General features: G+C 45.8%; 1 protein-coding gene and 1 long non-coding RNA gene across 2 annotated transcripts; one reads left to right on the forward strand and one right to left on the reverse strand.

The window, feature by feature from the left end:
• Positions 1-4059: 4059 nt before the first annotated feature.
• On the forward strand, positions 4060-16985 carry EIF4A3 (eukaryotic translation initiation factor 4A3). The gene is made up of 13 exons (XM_027518115.1): positions 4060-4608; positions 5135-5446; positions 7422-7494; positions 8114-8180; positions 8971-9033; positions 9855-9987; positions 10191-10271; positions 11484-11625; positions 12491-12629; positions 13251-13366; positions 16229-16336; positions 16437-16564; positions 16745-16985. The coding sequence occupies exons 2-13, from the start codon at positions 5278-5280 to the stop codon at positions 16759-16761; spliced, it is 1236 nt and encodes a 411-aa protein (XP_027373916.1). The 5' UTR covers positions 4060-4608; positions 5135-5277; the 3' UTR covers positions 16762-16985.
• Positions 4447-5095, reverse strand: LOC113877720. Its single transcript, XR_003506793.1, has 2 exons — positions 5011-5095; positions 4447-4643 (listed from the first exon to the last, which is right to left on the reverse strand). It is a non-coding gene; the product is annotated as an uncharacterized LOC113877720 (long non-coding RNA).
• Positions 16986-19707: the final 2722 nt, after the last annotated feature.

Raw genomic sequence — 19707 nt, forward strand, 5'->3', positions numbered from 1 at the left:
TGAGGTGAAATTCACATAACATAAAATTAACCATTTTAAAGTGAACAGCTCAGTGGCATTTAGTGCATTCACAATGCTCTGCAACCATCTCCTCTATTGAGTTCTAAAACATTCTTTCACTCAAAAAAAAAAAAAAAAAAAACAACCTTGTGTCCATTAAGCAGCTCCTCCCTCATTACCTGGCAACCACCAAATTGCTTTTTGTCTCTATTCAGTTCAGTTCAGTCACTTAGTTGTGTCCAACTATTTGCAACCCCATGGACTGCAGCACACCAGGCCTCCCTGGCCATCACCAGCTCCTGGAGTTTATTCAAACTCATGTCCACTGAGTCGGTGATGCCATCCAACCATCTCATCCTCTGTTGTCCCCTTCTCCTCCCGTCTTCAATCTTTCCCAGCATCAGGGTCTTTTCAAATGAGTCAGTTCTTCACATCAGGTGGCCCAAGTATTGCAGTTTCAGCTTCAGCATCAGTCCTTCCAATGAATATTCAGGACTGATTTCCTTTAGGATGGATTGGTTGGATCTCCTTGCTGTCCAAGGGACTCAAGAGTCTTCTCCAACATGAGTTCAAAAGCCTTAATTCTTCAGCAATTCTTTGGCACTCAGCTTTCTTTATAGTCCAACTCTCACATCCATACATGACTACTGGAAAAACCATAGCTTTGACTAAACAGACCTTTGTTGGCAAAGTAATGTCTCTGCTTTTTGATATGCTGCCTAGATTTGTCATACCTTTTCTTCCAAGGAGCAAGTGTTTTTTAATCTCATGGCTGCAGACATCGTTTGCAGTGATTTCGGAACCCAACAAAATAAAGTCTGTCACTGTTTCCACTTTTCTCCCTTCTATTTGCCATGAAGTGATGGGGCCAGATGTCATGATCTTATTTTTATTTTTTAATGTTGAGTTTTAAGTCAGCTTTTTCACTCTCCTCTCTCACCCCCATCAAGAAGCTCTTTAGATCTTCTTCAATTTCTGTCATTAGAGCGGTATCATCTGCATATCTGAGGTGGTTGATATTTCTCCTGGCAATCTCGATTCCAGCTTGTGATTCATCCAGCCCAGCCTTTTGCATGATGTACTTTGCATACAAGCTAAATAAGCAGGGTGACAATATATAGCCTTGATGTATTTCTTTCCCAATTTTGAACGAGTCCATTGTTTCATGTCCAGTTCTAACTGTTGCTTCTTGACCTGCATACAGGTTTCTCAGGAGGCAGGTAAGGTGTTTTGGTATTTCCATCGCTTTTTAAGAATTTTCCAGTTTGTTGTGATCCACACAAAGGCCTTCGAATAGTCAATGAAGCAGATGTTTTTCTGGAATTCTCTTGCTTTTGCTATGATTCGATGGATATTGGCAATTTGATCTCTGGTTCCTCTTTTTCTAAACCCAGCTTGTACATCATAGTCTGTAAGACCTTTTATGATCTGGCTCAGCTCACTCCTTCTCCCACTCTCCCTCTGGTTCACATTCTGGATTCTGTAACCAGGCTGGCTTTCTGTCCCTTGATTGTGCCAATCCCCTGTTCACCTGGCAGTCTCCACCCTACCTGTCCCTTGTTCCTGGAACCTGGGGTGTTACTGTGGCCACCTCTTCTCACAATTCACGTGGTACCTTCTTCCAGTCACCTGGTAAATCCATCACCCACTAACTCTGCTACTTTGCCTCATTTTATTTGAATCACAGTAATTAAAAAACCTGCAATTGTCTTATTGCCCTTCTCTGGAACACACGCTCTGTGAGAGCAGCACTATCTGTCCTGTTCACTGCTCAATCCAGCCACTGAAACAGTGCCTGCATCAGGAAGGTGAGGCCAAAATGTCAGATGCCAGTCGTGTGGAGTCCCAGGTCTGCCTGGGTGGGGACCGGGTGGTGTTTAGTAGGATGCCCTGCCTGGCTGGGTGGGTTAGAGATGCTTGTGCCTACAAAGGAACAGTGTTTGCCATTTCATACCAGGTGATAGATGTAGTTTCTGGTAGGAAATTGCTCTTTGGGGACAGTCCCTAGGATCTGGGACATCAACTCCTGTGGTGATGACTCATGGAAACCTAGCCCAGCCCAGAAGCACTGCACCCAAACCTCCACCTATCCCAGACAAGATAAGCTGCCTTGATCATCTACATCCTGAGTCCAATAAGGGTTCAGGGAAGAGGAAGGCAGGCTCCTCAGGTGCAGCTGTTCCTGTCTTGCCCACCACTCTGGCGTGAGCCGCGTGTTTCTGTGTTCCTCCTGCCCTCTTGGTCTGGACATCCAGGCACACCACACTGGAGCCCTGGGGACAAAATAGACACAGGCCAGCCCTCCTTGAGATTAGTCTAATCAGGTGAGATAAATCCCTCTCCCAAATTTGGAGACAGTGGGAAATGAGACAGTGGGCTGAACCCTAACCTAACAGGCAGGTCCACCTGAGTGACCACTAGCCCTGGGACAAAGGGCATGGTAAGCCATATAAATACAGTTTTTCAGGGACTCAGAGTGGGGCAGCTTTTACCCCTTGCTGTGTTGGAGGTTACTTTAACTTAGCAGGCTGGGCCTTAGTTTTCCCAGCAGTAGAACGGTTAAAACAATATATATGACTGCACTCCTTAGTTGAAATGTGATGGAGGTTTCTGATAAGAATTGAAACATTAATCTGGACATGTAAGCAGTGAAATTATGTATTGACAGCTGAGCTGGGCTGTCAATTCCTGCTTTGAAAGTACAGTCTACTCTTAACAGCAGAACTTTAAACTGTGTGGGTAACATCTACAGTGTTTTGGATCATATAAGACAATATTGATGTAGATACCGAGAGACCGATAAGTCACCTTGTAAACCATGTAAACTTGGGCTATCAATAATTACAATACAGTGCTAGTAAATGTATTTTCTCTTCCTTATGATTTTCTTAAAAAAATATTTAGGCTGCACCAAGTCTTAGCTGCAGCACGTGGGATCTTTAGTTGCATCATGTGGGATCTATTTCCCTGATCAGGGATCTACCTTGGGCCCCTGCATTGGGAGCACAGAGTCTTAGCCACTGGACCACCAGGGAAGTCCCCTGTTGCTGCTAAGTCAATTCAGTTGTGTTTGACTCTTAGCGACCCCATGGACTACAGCCTACCAGGCTCCTCCATCCATGGGATTTTCCAGGCAAGAGTTCTGGAGTGGGGTGCCATTGCCTTCTCCAGGGAAGTCCCCTATGATTTTCTTAATAATATTTTCTTTTGTCTAGCTTACTTTATTGTTAAGAATACAGTGTATAATTCATAGAAATACAATATGTGTTAAAGACTATATTATGGGTAAGGCTTCTGGTCAACAGTAGTTGAGTTTGCAGTAAGTCAAAGGTTATATTCAGATTTTCAAGTATGCAGGGAGTTGGCGCCCCAACCCCCATGTTGCTCAAGGGTCAGCTTGGGTGGAAGCTTCGGTCCAGCATAACATGCCTACACAGAGCAAATATTTTAACAAGCGTGAAGAGCCAGGCTTGTTCCAACACACTATTGCTTAGGTTATTCTCACCTTCTGGTAACAAAGCAAAGTGTGTTGCAGGGAATTCCCTGGTGGTCCAGTGGCTAGGACTTTGCGCTTATACTGCAGGGAGTGGGTGGTTCCGGCATCCTCATCAGGCACATTTAAAAGATCAATTATACGGACATATTCATACCTCAGGATAAGAGTGTCAGAAGTAAGACCCCCTTTACTTGTTTGCTGTGTGCTGTGCTTAGTTGCTCAGTCATGTCCGACTCTTTGCAAACCCATGGACTGTAGCCCGCCAAGTTCCTCTGTCCACGGAGATTCTCCAGGCAAGAATACTGGAGTGGGTTGCCATGCCTTCCTCCAGGGGATCTTCCCAACCCAGGGATCATTTGCTGTCAACATACTGCAAACCTCTGCTTTCTAATCTGCCTGGTTTAGTGGATAAAATGATTACCTAGTTTTCACTAAATTAACCTTCACAAGAGGCCAGCAGTTCAAGCAGTTCTGGAAAGAGGCTGTGGATTAAAGATATACCTAGTGACTGGAGGGGCTTCCTGGCTGGCTCAGCGAAAAAGAATTCGCCTGCCAACCAAGTTCCATCCCTGAGTTGGGAGAAGATCCTCTGGAGAAGGAAATGGCAGCCCACTCCGGTATTCTTGCCTGGGAAATCTAATGGACAGAGCAATCTGGCTGGCTACAGTTCATGGGGTCGCAGAGTCGGACACGTTAGTGACTAAACCACCACAGTGATGTAAGGCAAGCAAACAATGGTAAAGGACAGAGCTGGCACCTGAGCAGGTTTGTTTCACGAAGTTAAAGACGCTATTCTCTCACGACACAGAGGAACCCGCGGCAGGTAGCGACGGTGGTTCAGAAGCCGATTCTGAGGAGCCGGATTCTTAGAGGCACTTAGAGAAGTTTAGGGTAAGATGCCATAACTGGTAATATTCTACAGGGCAACCGAAAGCCATCACCTCCAGGGCCATCTTTTCTGCAGGGCGGGATTTATTAGCGCCGCCACCAGACAAGCGAAATACAGGGACTCAAAGAACAAGGAGACGCAGTCCAAGGTCACGCGACCAGTCCTGGAGGCCCTGGAGCTGGAGACCATCTCAGAAGCCTTACTCTCCCACACTCGACCCCGGGTAGGAGCTTTTCCATTAGCAGGTTAAAAACCGGCCTGGGGGTGGGATTGGGGGGTGGTTAAAATGAGAGCTGAGAAGCAGGCAGTTAGATTCCAGATTTTTCAAAAGCAGACGATGTACAGTGGGGATTTCCATCAGAAGGCAGTGTTAACGAGTAATAACGCGTGTGCCGGTGCCGGGTTGGGGACGTGCGCCCAAGTTCCCACTCGAAGCAGGGCCACCAGGGAGATTTCGCATGCAGCACTGGCGTGGCCTACAATCCCGTCTGCAGGGGCTACAGGTTTAACGGTCCCGCACAGAGAACCCGTGAAACGCGGGGCGGGAGGGAAACCAATTCAGCCCGAGAGCCCACCCAACAGGGCCACACGAGGTAGGCTCCTCGGCGCCCCGCTGCCTCCGCACCGATTAATCTTAGGAGTGAGTAGAGTTCGGCCCTGCGAGATCCCAAACGAGGCCCTCCCGAGCGAGAGCCGCAGTACCCCCAGTCTCTCCGCGGCCAGCCTCCGTTCCCCTTTCACGTGACCAGGAACGCCCCGCCCCTTCCGAGGAGTGGCCCCGACGCACATTCGTACGCACACGCGATGGCGTCACTTCCTGGCGGCGGCGGCGCGGGGCCTTGCTTCCGCTTTCCGCTACGGCGCGCGCTCGGCTCTCAGCCCGTTCGGTATCATGGCGGCTACGGCCACGATGGCGACCTCGGGTTCGGCGCGGAAGCGGCTACTCAAAGAGGAAGACATGACCAAAGTGGAATTCGAGACTAGCGAGGAGGTGGACGTGACCCCCACATTCGACACCATGGGCCTGCGGGAGGACTTGCTGCGCGGCATCTATGCCTACGGTAGGTAGGTGGGCTCGGGCCGCAGACTGGATGCGCCCACGGAGAGAGCAGGGGCCCGACCGGGGCTGGGGTCCGAGACTGGGAGTCCTGCGGCCCTGGGGGCTGGCGGTCGGAGGTGAGGCCTAGCCCGGGGGCCCTACCCGCGTTTGTGTCGGCTGGTTCAAGGGTTCTCTCGGCAGGGCGTCGTGCTGGGTCCCGCGAGGGCTGCAGGGTTCTCTGTGCACTCCCAAGTCATTCATTCAGTGGATGACTGTCTTGTAACAGATGCTAGAACGTGCGCGGCTGTAGGCACTGAGGGCTTAGCAGTGAACCAGACAGGCCTAGGGAGCTTAAGTTGCATTTGGGAAAAAGTGGTAATGGCTACGAAGAAAATAAAGCGGGTTAACTGAATCAAGCATGACTGGGTGAGGAAAGAGTTAATAGGGTAGTTAGGTTTGGGACCTCCCAGGCTGGCATTTGACCTGAGACCTGGAACAAAGCCCGTTATGAGTAGATTATGGTAGAACCGAGCAGAGAGAGAAGCTGGTCCCAGAGCCCTGCAGCCTGAAGCCTTGTGTATTCCAGAAAGAAAAAGAATTCCCCTTGTCCTGGGAACCTAGGGGCAAGATTGGGGCGCGGGGAGGGGTACAGCCAACAAACGTGGTGCCAGATGATGAAGAATTTGAATTTTATTTCTGAGTCCAGTGGGAGGCCTCTGGAGGGTTCTAAACAGGGAAGTGGTGGGATCAGATTTACAGTTACAGAGGTGGTCCTGGGTATCTGAAAACGGGGGGAGGCGAGGCAGGAGAGGAATCAGGGAATGTTAAGAGGCTTTTGTTCCAGTCCAGAGAAACGATGATGGAATTGTGTTGGAAATGGGAGTGCTGACGGGGTTTGACTGTGGGTTGAATGTGAGGCTCAGAGGAAAGTCCTGGGTGTGTGAATAACTGGGTAGGTGATGATGCCCTCTCTTCTGGTGGGGGGCACTGGAGGGAACTCTTACTGGATGAGTGGAGCTTGAGGGACCTGTGAACTATCCAGTGGGACATGTAAAGGAGGCAGCTGGGGAGCCTGAGAAGAGGTAGGGTTGGGGATGCAGATGGGAGTGATCAACACTTGTGCTTAATGCCTGGGACTGGGACAGACATTTTTCTATCCAACAGTCTCTGACACTGTGACAGTTCAGCACAGAGAAAGTGCTGAGGGAATGGGAGTTGGAGAGCCATAGCAGCCAGGCCTGGTAGTGTGGCTGACAGCCCTATCTGCCTCTGGGCATCCAGGACATCGCTGCCCTAAAAACACTGTTTTTAGTTTCCCAGTCCATGTGCTGGGTCATCTTGAGGGGTTTAATTCATCTGTTATATTTGCTTTTGTGTTAGATAGGAAAATGTATTATATTTTAGAAAACTACCAGAAATTGAAGTATGCTATGTTTATTTTCTTGCATTATAGAGGGATGGTGGTGTAGTTCATGTAGCTGCATCAAGCAGGAATGTGATCCAAGCAGTAGATGAAATGGAGTTCTAGGTGATATAAACAACTTGCAGACTTACTACTGGTTGGGAGTGGTGACTACAGTACTGATTGGTTTATCCTCCTTTTTTACCTTAAAAAGTAACGTCACAGAACCCCCAGCAGTGCAGGTTATTGTAATGTAGCCAAACAACACACAAGTAATTGGAGTAAAGTGTGAGCCTCCCTCACCCCCATTCTCCAGGAGTAACCACATTCTTTTTTTAACCTCAGGTCTCTCTGTTTTGCAACAATGTTCCTTAGAGATTGTTTCTGTATAAATAAGATTATGTGTTGGTATGAAAATCCCCTTCAGCCTAGTACTTCATTCAGTAGTTTATTCTGAGCTTAGTATGTTGGACATTGGGTTACGAGTAGGTGGGGAATTTTAAAAAGATACCATCTTCCCCACAAGGAGCTCCAGTTATGGTTTTAAGTATGCTGTCCTAGTGGCTAGAGCTCATTTTTTTGTTTTAATTTACAGGTTTTGAAAAACCATCAGCAATCCAGCAGCGAGCTATTAAGCAGATAATTAAAGGAAGAGATGTCATTGCGCAGTAAGTCTGCTCATGCAATAGGAGTCAGGCTCTAGTCAGCCCAGGAATCTGTAGTTTAGTGCTTCTCCATTCAAACGCCTTTACCAGCTCTTGACTGGACTTCAGCTGTGGGCTGTTTTTATTTTTGTGTCCTCCACTCTAGAAAGCATTCTTTTTTTTTCTTTAAGCCAGATTTACTTACTTATTGTTTGGCATATACATTAATACTCTTTTAATAGCTTTGTTTCTGATTTGCCTTATTTTTAAAGACTCATTTACCAAAAAAAAAAAAAAAGTCTGAAATTGTAGAAAAGAGTTATATAAAAGGTAATCCTTTGCTGCTGCCTGGAACACCCATTCTACAGATTCTGCAGTTCTGTAACCCCCCGATGCAAAGGCCACTTTTACTGTCCTTAACACCTGTGATTTAAAGGTTGTGCCTAAGTCCTGCCCCCTTGTGGTTAAGATGTTGGTTAGGGCATTGGGGTCAGTGAAGGGGGGACTCTCCTTGGAAGAAGCTGCCTAAGTGCTTCTGCAGCCCACCGCCTCAGAGCACTGCTGCAGCAGGGGTTACATGAATGGGAGCAGAGGCATGTAGCCCAGCATTCTACATCCCATTTATCTGTGTTTTCTTTACTAGATCTCAGTCTGGTACAGGCAAAACAGCCACCTTCAGTATTTCTGTCCTCCAGTGTCTGGATATTCAGGTAATCTTAAACTTTAATCCTTGGAAATACTTCCTTTACCTTCTGTAACTACAATCTTCAAGAAGTACAGTTCTTAAATATATCTAGTTGTACTGAATAAACATATTTTAAGAGAATCTTAATTGTACACTAGTATCTGAGCTAATATCCTGTCAGAAATTCCTTTTTATTTAAACCGTTTTTTAAAATTTTATTGAAATGCAGTTGATTTGCAGTGCTACATTAGTTTCAGATGGACAGCAAAGTGGTTCAGATGTGTGTGTGGATATATATACACATATGTATATACTTTTAAAGATTCTTTTCCATTATAAGTTATCTATTTTATATATATAGTAGTGTGTATATTTTAATTCCAAACTCCTAATTTATCCCGCTCCCCAACTTTTCCCATATAATAACCATAGATTGTTTTCTGTGTCGTAAATTGGGAGGCTTTTGTTAACTAGTGGAAATCCTTGTCTGCAAACAAGAATCCTGACTAGTATACCTCATTATTGCTGCTTGTCTGGTTTAAGTAATATTCAGACTTGCTTACCTGAAATCAGATGTGTGGTTAACATGAGGTGATATTCAGAATAGATCTGAGTCTGAATATGTGCGGTCTACCTGGAGAAGGGAATGGCACCCCACTCCAGTATTTTTGCCTGGAGAATTCCATGTACAGAGGAACCTGGTGGGCTGCAGTCCATGGGGATGCAAAGAGTCGGACACAACTGAGCAACTAACACACACACCCCCCTCGAAAATACTGAGGTTCTCTATTTTCTGACAAAAATTATTTTCCTAGGTTCGTGAAACCCAAGCTTTGATCTTGGCTCCAACAAGAGAGTTAGCTGTACAGATCCAGAAGGTGAGATGGTGAAAGATGGCAGGGTCGCATTTGCAAGTACACTTGATCCTTGAACCACATGAGTTTGAACTGCATGAATCCCATTTATATGCAGGTTTTTAAAAATGAATATATACTACAGAACTGCCTGATCTGAACTTAGGTGGCTCCAAGGATAGGGAGGGCTGACTGAAGTCTGTGTAGATTTCTGACTAAGCTTGGGTTTTGGGGTGTCTGGAGTCCGTATATAGGTGTCATCCCTCTCTGCCATTCACACTGGTCAAGCCAACTGATTGACTTAATTGAATCTGTTTTGTCTCTTCTATTGGGTTTTTTCCCCCCTGATTCCTCATGTTTTGCCATAAATCACTGGTTTGTATGAAGTCATCTTTAGTTCTACTTGTATGATTCCCCTTAGTTTTTTGTAATCTTACAATTATAATTTTTTTCAAAAAAAAGTCCATCTTAATAAAAATAATTGTAACTATTTGGTCTTTATAGTGTAAACATTGTGGAAATGGAAATGTGTTTGTTAAGATGTTAATGTTGTCTCTGGGTGGTAGGATTGTGAATTTTGCATGCTTTCTTATTTTTCTATAGTTTCTAATACATACTGCTTTTATAATAAGAAAAACAGTAAAACTAACTTCATTCTGGTGCAGAAAAAAATGGAAGGAAGAGACTTAGGCTGTCTGTAGTTTTATGATAAAAGTAATAGCATAAATAATACCTGATGGTCGTTGTAAATTAGAAGCAGTCTTCATTTGGGGAGAGTGCAGGTGTTTCTGACTTTAGAGTGGTCTTGGCGCAGACCTTGGACATGAACCTGTGTTTTCATTCAGGGCCTGCTTGCTTTGGGTGACTACATGAACGTCCAGTGCCATGCCTGCATCGGGGGCACCAATGTGGGGGAGGACATCAGGAAATTGGACTACGGACAGCACGTTGTCGCCGGCACACCTGGGCGTGTCTTTGGTGATTAATTGCTTTTGTCTATAAAAAGAGCTTCAGTGATAGAGGACTATTTTCATTTTGATATGCTACCTGATAACTTTTTGCATTTGAGTAACTTTTAAGAAGTGGAGGGAAGGTCCCTGAAATGCGATGAATACTGGTTGAAATGGCTGGCTCTTTACTTATAACCTGACCTCTACTTATTTGGAAATCTAATTTTATAGATATGATTCGTCGCAGGAGTTTGAGGACACGTGCTATCAAGATGTTGGTTTTGGATGAGGCTGATGAAATGTTGAATAAAGGTATGAATAACAAGAGTTTTCTAGAATTGGGATGTGTTTCATGTATTTCTACTAAAATACATGAGGACAAATATGTGAGGACCCCTAAGTGACAGCAGTTGTGCTCTTAACACAGCGACTGGGAAATGTGTAATGACAGCTGTCACCGTGGCTCAGTAGCAGCTGTGACCAGTGCCTCAGAGTCTTCACGCCTCTGTTCCCTGCACACCCCTCTCTGCGGTCTTACTTCCACATCAGGGGGCTGGGTGGGTCATCTCTAGATATTCTGGTCGCCCAGTGTAAAGGGAATAGTTTCCTTCTCAGGAGTCACCAGTAACTCGTGGGGTTCTTCCCAGGTGTTTTTCTGGTCCCTGGTCCTTGAGCACTTCTCTTAGAACCTAGAGGCTAATGGTGTCCCTTGGAGCTGCCCTCCACCCCACGTCTGTCTGGGGCCCCTTACCTGGAGGTCCTGCTCATCAGCTGAGTTAAAGGTACAGTTACTACAAAGTGAGGTCTCTAGACCAGCAACATCTCTGTCAGCTGGGAATGCACTGGAAATACAGCGTCTGGACCCCTGGTCTCAGCAGTCAGGGCCTCGCAGCTGCCTGCCCCCTTCTTATGTGCTGTCTCCAAACCCCGTCCTGCAGAGGTGGTGGTGTGGTGACCCGAGGGTGAGGTCCTGCTTGCCAGCAGATTTTATTCATCCTGTACCCTGTGAAATAATGTAAACTAGTTGCATTCTTTAATAGGGAGGTTTTTTAAGTCAAGATATCACTGACATCTAACATTTTCAGGTGTGCAACATGACTCAGTATCTGTGGGAGATTGGTTTTGAATGGGAGGTTTTTAATTGAAGATTTTTTGGTGAAAATCCAGATCTCTGGATTTACTTAAAATATGGCAGGTTTGGCCACCATGGGTGTACATCCTCAGGGCACCAACAGCTGGAACTGAGGTATGACCACCTGGCAGAGGCCCAGGGTTATGGGCTCAGGTTTCTGTTGCTTTTAACTGTTGGCATCCAGGACTCTTGGGTGGGATCATGGTCGCCAGAGCACACCAGGGAGAGAAGAGGGGATGTGAGAATTTGGTCCAGCTCTGTAAGAAGATTCCTTGTGAAATCTCATACCTTAAAACCACAATGCTACACCTAATTAAATGAACAATTGATGTGCGACTTATGTCAGAGTGTACAGCCTTAAAAGTTCCTGTGTGTCTCATGCCTCATCCCAGGTTTCAAAGAACAGATCTACGATGTGTACAGGTACTTGCCCCCAGCCACACAGGTGGTGCTCATCAGTGCCACACTGCCCCACGAGATCCTCGAGATGACCAACAAGTTCATGACCGACCCCATCCGCATCTTGGTAAAACGGTGAGGACGCCCTGTTTCTCAAGAGAGACTACAACATAGCATAGTTGTATCAGGTTTTCAGTTCAGTTCTGTTGTTCAGTCGTGTCCAACTCTTTGCGACCCCATGGACTATAGCATGCCAGGCTTCCGTGTCCATCACCAACTCCTGGAGCTTGCTCAGACTCATGTCCATCGAGTCGGTGATGCCATCCAACCATCTCATCTTCTTTTGTCGCCTTCTGCCCTCAGTCTTTCCTAGCATCAGGGTCTTTTCCAGTGAGTCAGTTCTTTGCCTCAGGTGGCCAGAGTTTTGGAATATTACCATCAGTCTTTCCAATGAATATTCAGAACTGATTTTCTTTAGGATTAACTGGTTTGATCTCCTTGCAGTCCAGGGGACTCTAGAGTCTTCTCCAACACCACAGTTCAAAAGGATCAATTCTTTGGCTCTCAGCTTTCTTTATGGTCCAACTCTCACATCCATACAGAACATGAAAATTCTTTTAACTTTTTTCTTTTGAAAAGCAAGCTTTTATATATTCTCCTTTGATTCAGTAATTTCAGGTGTAAAAATTTGCTGATAGTATTTATTTATCAGTGAGATTATTTGTTGCTGGGAATAAAATGTGTATTCTATTAAACAGCCAAACATTTTGTTTAGAACCATATACAGGGTGTGGTTAAAGGTTCAGCCTAACCCTGAGCTTGGGCTCATGCAGTGGAAGTGGTGACTCCTGGGAGGATGTGGCAGGTGGGCGGGGTGGGGATCTAATGACCAGACTCCTGTGCTGCCAGGGTTCAGGCTGGCACCTGGAATGGCACCTGGGCTGTGTGCGCCTCGTTTGTGTTGGAGGGATGAGTTGATAAAATTGTCTTTGTCCTCCAGTGATGAACTGACTCTCGAAGGCATCAAGCAGTTTTTTGTGGCTGTGGAACGGGAAGAGTGGAAGTTTGACACTCTGTGTGACCTCTATGACACGCTGACCATCACACAGGCTGTCATCTTCTGTAACACCAAGAGGAAGGTGCGTGGTTGTCCTGGCTCTTTAATGTCCTTGTGGCAAAACAAAAAACGAAAATCATAGAACTTAGACTTTTTCTGTTGAAGGCCAGAAGTACATGTTTTAGGCTCTGGGTACACGGTCTCTGCAGCATACACTTGGCTTTGCCCTTTAAATCAAGTTGCTATATGTGATGGGTGGACAAGCAAGTATGTCCAGAGAACACGTGTACAGGGTGTTGGTCTGGTCCCATGATTGTAGGCTCGGGACCACTAGTGTGGATGGCACCGGAGCCTGCATTCTCTGAGCTCCCAAGTGATGCTGATGTGCAGGTAGAGCTGAGAACCCTGGCAACTTTCCTTGGAAAAGGAGGATTTGGACTACATTCCAAATAAGATTGGAATTTAAATTTCTAATGAACATTGACACACATATGTATGAATTTTTTTAAAGAGAATTTTTGCCCCAATATTTGCTGGGCAAATTTAAGTTTTCTACACATCCAGTGAAGATCGGTGTGAGTTTTAAGAACACTTGTTTTGTGAGTATTTGTATTGGTCCTGCAGGTAATTGACATGAAATCCTGAATCCAGTCTCTGGTTTGGTTTGTGAGCTTACGGCAGCACCTGTCTATTCCATCTGTAGGTTGACTGGCTGACGGAGAAGATGAGGGAAGCTAACTTTACCGTGTCGTCCATGCACGGGGACATGCCCCAGAAGGAGCGAGAGTCCATCATGAAGGAGTTCCGGTCAGGTGCCAGGTAGGTTGGATGCGCCCTCTGCTCCTGTGCTGAGGCCACTGGCTAGCATTTACGGGGTGTTACCTGAGCTCAGGGAGGTCGCTGACATGCTTGGTGAGCAGGGCAGCCACTGTGATGTGACAGACTAGGCTGAGGTGAGAACTAACCTTAACTAGAGGATCAGTTGTCTTATTTAGAAGCATATTTTTCTTGTTTCCAAAAAAAAGGGATTTTCTGTTTATCCTTTTTTATTGGTTTTAGCTTAATCTCACTGCAGCTGGCGAACCCACTTTGTATGATTTCTTTCCCTGAGTATGTATTCAGAGGTGCCTTGTGGCCCAGCATGGGGTTGGTTTAAGACCATTCTTTGTGCTCGGACAGGATGGGTTCTGCGTTGTGCTGGCGTCCTGTGTCCTGGCTGTGCCTGTTGGCTTTCAGTGGGTTAATTGTGTTTCTCAGACCTGCATCCTTACCCCTCTCCCCTTGACTCTGTTCCTTCTGTGTTGAGAGTGCTGGTCTTTCTCTTGGGGGTTCTGCTTGTGTGTCCAAGTTCAGAATTACTAGACGTCTGGAGGATTTAGCCGTTACCTTGGAAGTACCTGCCCCGCTTTACTCGGGCCTCTGTCCTGAACCCTGCTCGTCTCCGCCAGCCTCCTTCATGTACCTTTCTTCCTGCACATCTGGTTTCCAGACTTAAGCTTTGGATGGTTTCATGCAACCAGCATAGAGTTGGGTTTTGTTTTTCCTCTCCTTTAAAAAAAAAAGTTAGTTGGTTTATTTGGCTGCACCAGGTCTTAGTTGCAGCTCATGGAATCTTTAGTTGCGGCTTGTGTGGTCTTGTTCCCCGACCAGGGATTGAACCCAGGCCCCCTGAATTGGGAGCTAAGAGTCTTAGCCCGTGGACCACCAGGGAGGTCCCTGTTTTTCCTTTTCTTTTAATCTGATGATGATTGCTATCTTTTAATTGGAATATTTAGCCCAGTTTTGTTTAATGTAAATACTGCAGTTATTGTTTGTTGTTCAGTCACTCAGTTGTGTCTATCTTTAAGTGTATTTTACGTGTTATTTCTTTAGTTTGGATTTTATTCTTGTTATTCCTTTCTTCACTTTTTATTTTGGAAAATGTTTATATTTTATTTCTTTGTGTTATTTAGCTGCTGATGATGCTGAAGAGTTATCAGCAACTGTGGTTGATGGTACTTTTATCATCTCCCCTGAGGGTATAGAGAACTTGAAACCCTTGACTTCAGTGACCCTCCAGACTTCTGTTGCTGTTTTCATGTGTTTTAATTTACATGTATTTCAACCCCCACAAGACGTTTTTGCTTCATATGATGAAATGGGTATAATTCATATCATAAATGCTTTGTGCCACACTCGTTATTCTTCTCTCTTTCCTTTATCTCTGAGCAGTTTCTGTCAGGGCTGCATTTCCTTCTGCCTGAAGAATGTCTCTGTATTTTGTGTCATCTGGTCTCTGAAAATGTCTGCTGCTGCTGCTAAGTTGCTTCAGTTGTGTCCGACTCTGTGTGACCCCATAGACGGCAGCCCACCAGGCTCCCCCATCCCCGGGATTCTCCAGGCAAAAATACTGGAGTGGGTTGCCATTTCCTTCTCCAATGCATGAAAGTGAAAAGTGAAAGTGAAGTTGCTCAGTCCTGTCTGACTCTCAGCGACCCCATGGACTGCAGCTCACCAGGCTCCTCCGTCCATGGGATTTTCCAGGCAAGAGTACTGGAGTGGGGTGCCATTGCCTTCTCCACTGAAAATGTCTACTTCATCTTAAAACATCTCCTGATGTTGAAGGAGGCAGTCCAGCAGGGTTGGTCCCAGGAGTCCCGTGGACATCAGGCTCTGGGCGCTCGCATCCCTTACATGAAGCACCTGGTGCAGTTGGCCTCCCGTGTTTGGTGTTGTCTTGGTTGCCGTTGTTCCTGTCAAGACTCCACTCCTATGAAAACGGTGTCTTTTCTGCAGGCTGCTCCTTAAGTCTGTTTCATTTGTGTTTTGTTTCAGTGGTTTTCACCCTCACGGGTCCATGTGTGATTCGGTTGTGCTCCTCCCGTTTGGAGTTTATATGGCTCTTGGCCTCACCCCTCAGGTGGTGCTGTGGGTCCATTCTTTGCTCTCTCTCCGGGGCTCCAGTTCTGTGTGATTATCTGGTAGCAGCAACACCTCTCCTGTTTTTTTGAACTTTTTTTCCTGTTCTGTTGTCCCTTGAAACTTTGAAAGTTTCTATACCAGTGATGTCCAGTAGGAATGTAAATCAAGTAAACGTGTTATTTAATTCTGTATATTATTTCAACATACAGTCAGCATTAAAAATATTAATGAGGTTTTTTTGCCCTCCCCCCCTTTTTTTTGTACTAAGTATCCAAATATAGTGTGAATCTTACAACTTCAGGCAATCTCATTTCAGACCAGCCACTCGGGTGCTTTGTGAGCTGGTGGCCTCAGCATTGGATAGCGTGGGTCTGTGGTGTGTCAGATTCTGTCCTTTGAGAAGGACAGAGTGGTGTGAGTTGCACTTCTAATTAGAAGACACTGTGTGTGTTGTGCACCAAAATCAGTGAGGCTGGTGTACTTGATGTTTTGCTAGACAGAAGTAAAATGTCCTTTCCAAGTAGTGGTGGCTCTAAACAAATTAAATGTAGTAGAGTAAAAGATAGTCTATATATATGTGTGTGTATATATTTTTTATTTTAATGAGATAAACACATGATTTAAGTAAGTAAACCAAACACGCCTTCTGAATGGGGCTTTCTGGTGCTGTCCCGCACGCTTCAGCCTGCGGAGGGAACAGTATGAGGAGCCCTAGTGTGCTCATAGCTGGTCTGACCCTTTTCTGCTAGGCGATTGTCTCAAATGCCTTTCTTTCTGCAGCCGAGTGCTCATCTCTACCGACGTCTGGGCCCGGGGGCTGGATGTGCCCCAGGTGTCCCTCATCATTAACTATGACCTGCCCAACAACAGAGAGCTGTACATACACAGGTACGCCATGCAAGCTTCTCCTTGGTTTCATTCTTGTTGGTGGATGTACTGAAACCTTCTTTGCTATGTTTACTAAAGTGATTTTGCTTTATTCTTAAAGAATTGGGCGATCAGGTCGATATGGCCGAAAGGGTGTGGCTATTAATTTTGTAAAGAATGATGATATCCGCATCCTCAGAGACATCGAGCAGTACTACTCCACTCAGATTGATGAGATGCCCATGAACGGTGAGACCCTAAGTCTGTCTGTGATTGTTGTAGGAAGAACTTCTGGTTCCTAGTTTGGGGCACTTGAGGTTTTCCCATTTTGCTTTGTTTTTGTGAAGTCTTTTGTGAGCTTTTAGTTAACTTTATAAATTTTCATTTTGTTTGTATTATTTCTTATTGTTTATCTTTCTTCACTTTCAGTTGCTGATCTGATCTGAAAAATCTGCTCACTGGAGCCTCTTCATCTATTTTGTATCCATTTGGAAATATTTAGAGGCGGTTTCTATTTAATGGGGTTTGTGCGAACTCTATTCTCGAAGCACCTCCTTCCCCCCCACCTCACCCCAGAATGAACTCTGGAGATGGGGCCACCTTTTCTTACCCATGTGTAAATAATGCATTGCTTTCTTTTTCATTAAACATTTAAAACTTTTCCCATAAATTCTAATTTGTATTTCTTAAGGTGGACCCAGCTCTTACTGTCTGTATGATCTCCTTTTACTCTGAATTTTGACCTTTAAGATGGTGAAATAGAAATGGTAAGCTGCCTGGCCTCTCCATACTTCCCCAGATTGGTACTCGATCCCATTTCTTAAGGATGGCAGGTGTGGGAGTCAGACCATCAGCACTTTTCTTTGGGTTGGCCTGGGTCTGTGTGCCTGGGTGTAGAGAGCAAGATAGGATCCCTGGGCGTATAACTGTAAGGAACCGTTCACAGCCAGGCTTCTCTGGGTTAATGAGCCCACCTGTCATGGCTGAGGAGGGGCCAACAGGAAACCAGCCACAAGGGAAGACACCTGAGAAACTCAGCCTAAATCAGATGTTGTCAAATAAAGAAACAAATGCAGACGTCAATAGAAGTGTACCCTTGGGGATGATTTAGAAGCAGTATGTGATTTCCAAAGGTTTCATAACCATTAGCCCTGAGTGTTGGTGAAGATGTTGGTGCGTGATGTTCATGTGAGTAGGTACAGACTTTCTGGAAGGCAGCCAGGCTCTTGGGCAGTAGGAACCGTTGGAATACTCCCCTTTGAGGGAGTCACTGCCATCGGCAGTGGTCTGGAGTGCAGGCTGCACAGGTGTGCTCACCAGTGTCCCCCGGCACCAGGGAAAGGCCTGAAAGGGCTGTGCTGCGCCAGGGGTTGGGGAGGGAAGCGACGTCCTATCTGCACTGATGGACATGGGCGGGGGTTCTTGGTCGAGTGTCTGGGACTGCTAGTGTCACAAGGCCAAGTGGGTTCAGTTGCTCCCCATGGTGGCTAAGTGTTGGAGTTGGTGTGGAAATAACCCAAATGCCCACTGAACTGAAAGATGCAAGTACATATGATGGATATTGTTTGGCAATAGGAGGGAATGAAGAGCTGGCACATGTTGCGATTTGAACCTTGAAATAGGCTGAGTAGAACAAGCCAGTCACAAAGAGCCACACAAGTGCTTCTGTTTCTATTAAATGTCCTCAATTGGTAAATCCATAGAGACAGCGGAAACCAGTTTTCTGGGGGCTGAGAGGGAGTGACTGCTAAAGGGTACAGGGCTTCTTTGGGGGTGATGGAAATGTTCTGGAACTAGAAGTATGGTTGCACGATTCTATGAATATACTAGAAGGTACAGAATTGTACATTTTAAAGTGGTAAATTGTGTGGTATGTGAACTGTATCAAAAATCAGGTGGGGAATCTAACACTTCCTCTAAATTATACTTAAAAAGGGCATGAGCAAGAGGGAAAATACTTGTAAAGCATGTACTCGACAAAAGACAAACTGGAAAATACGAAGAATTTTGTGTGTAGGTAGAATGATCGTCCCCCCAGATGTGTGCTCAGTTGCTTAGTCGTGTCCAACTTTTTGTGACCCCATGGACTGTAGCCTACCAGGCTCCTCTGTCCATGGAATTTTCCAGGCAAAAATGCTGGAGTTGATTGCCATTTCCTTCTCCAGGGGCTCTTCCTGACCCAAGGATTGAACCCGTGACTCTTGAGTCTCCTGCATTGGCAGGCAGGTTCTTTATCACTAGCGCCACCTGAAATTGGGTTCTAACATGACAAACTCAGAACTGAGGGCTAAGTATGAGGGCTACTAATTGTCTATCAACTTCCATTTTTTTCTTAGGATCTCAGACAATAGTGAAAATAAACAAGGAATTACTGTCTGCCAGTGCTGTGGGCAAGAATATGTCCTAGATAAGGAGTCTCTCTTAAATCCACCTGAGGGCTTCCCTGATGGCTCAGTGGTAAAGAATCTGCATACTAATGCAGAAAACCGGGGTTTGATCCCTGATCCGGGAGGATCCCACATGGCTCAGAGCAAACTAAGCCTGTGCTCTAGAGCCCAGGAGCTGCAACTACTACAGCCCATGCTCTCACTCTGAGAAGTCAGAGAAACCCATCCACCCCACCTCCAAATGCCCACATCTTAATCCCTGGAACCTGTGACTATCCCACATTAAATGGCCAGAGGGGCTTTGCAGGTGAGAATAAGTTAAAGGTTTTGAGATGAAGGGCTACCATGGGTCAGAGAGTGGTGTAATGGAAGAGGCGGAAGAGAGTCTCAGTGGTGAGGATTCAGCTCACCGTCGCTGGATTTGGTGCCCCGAGCTATGATCTGGAGTAGCCCCTAGAAGCTCAGGAGGATGTGTAGGTGACAGCGCACCTCAGACCTGTATGCTCAGGAGACTGGATTCCGGAGAGGAAGCAGTGGCCCTGCTAACACCTGATGTTAGCCCGGTGAGACCAAGTCAGACTTCTGACCTACAGGACTGTGATAGAATAAATCTGTAGTTTTAAGCCACGGAAGATTGTGGTAATTTGTCAGTAGCAATGGAAAAACTATTTTATAACTCAGGGGGAACAAATCCAAGTAAAAAAATAGGCAAAATACCTGAACAGACACTTCACCAAAGAAAATTTATGAGTTACATAAGTCCAAGAAAAGGTGCTCACCATCTTCAGTCATTAGGAACACAAATCGGACCCATGAGATCCACTGTCGCTGGAATGACTGAAATTGAAGAGACCAGACCAAGCCACAGCAAAGCTGGTAGGAGCACAGAGCGGGTCACCCGCTTTGGAAAACAGTTCAGTCATACACACACGCCCTCCATATGATCTGACCCTATCATGCTTGGTGTGTGCTCAAGAGAAATGAAAACATGTCCATTCACACTGG

This window comes from Bos indicus x Bos taurus, chromosome 19, assembly GCF_003369695.1.
Source record: "Bos indicus x Bos taurus breed Angus x Brahman F1 hybrid chromosome 19, Bos_hybrid_MaternalHap_v2.0, whole genome shotgun sequence".
NCBI lineage: Eukaryota > Metazoa > Chordata > Mammalia > Artiodactyla > Bovidae > Bos > Bos indicus x Bos taurus.

Bases quoted from the DNA above. Each gene is read 5' to 3' on its own strand.
- EIF4A3 (XM_027518115.1), top strand. From the start codon at position 5,278: ATGGCGGCTACGGCCACGATGGCGACCTCGGGTTCGGCGCGGAAGCGG. The intron at 9,034-9,854 runs GTGAGATGGTGA...GTTTTCATTCAG, and splicing joins TAGCTGTACAGATCCAGAAG to GGCCTGCTTGCTTTGGGTGA. The intron at 16,337-16,436 runs GTACGCCATGCA...TTATTCTTAAAG, and splicing joins AGAGAGCTGTACATACACAG to AATTGGGCGATCAGGTCGAT.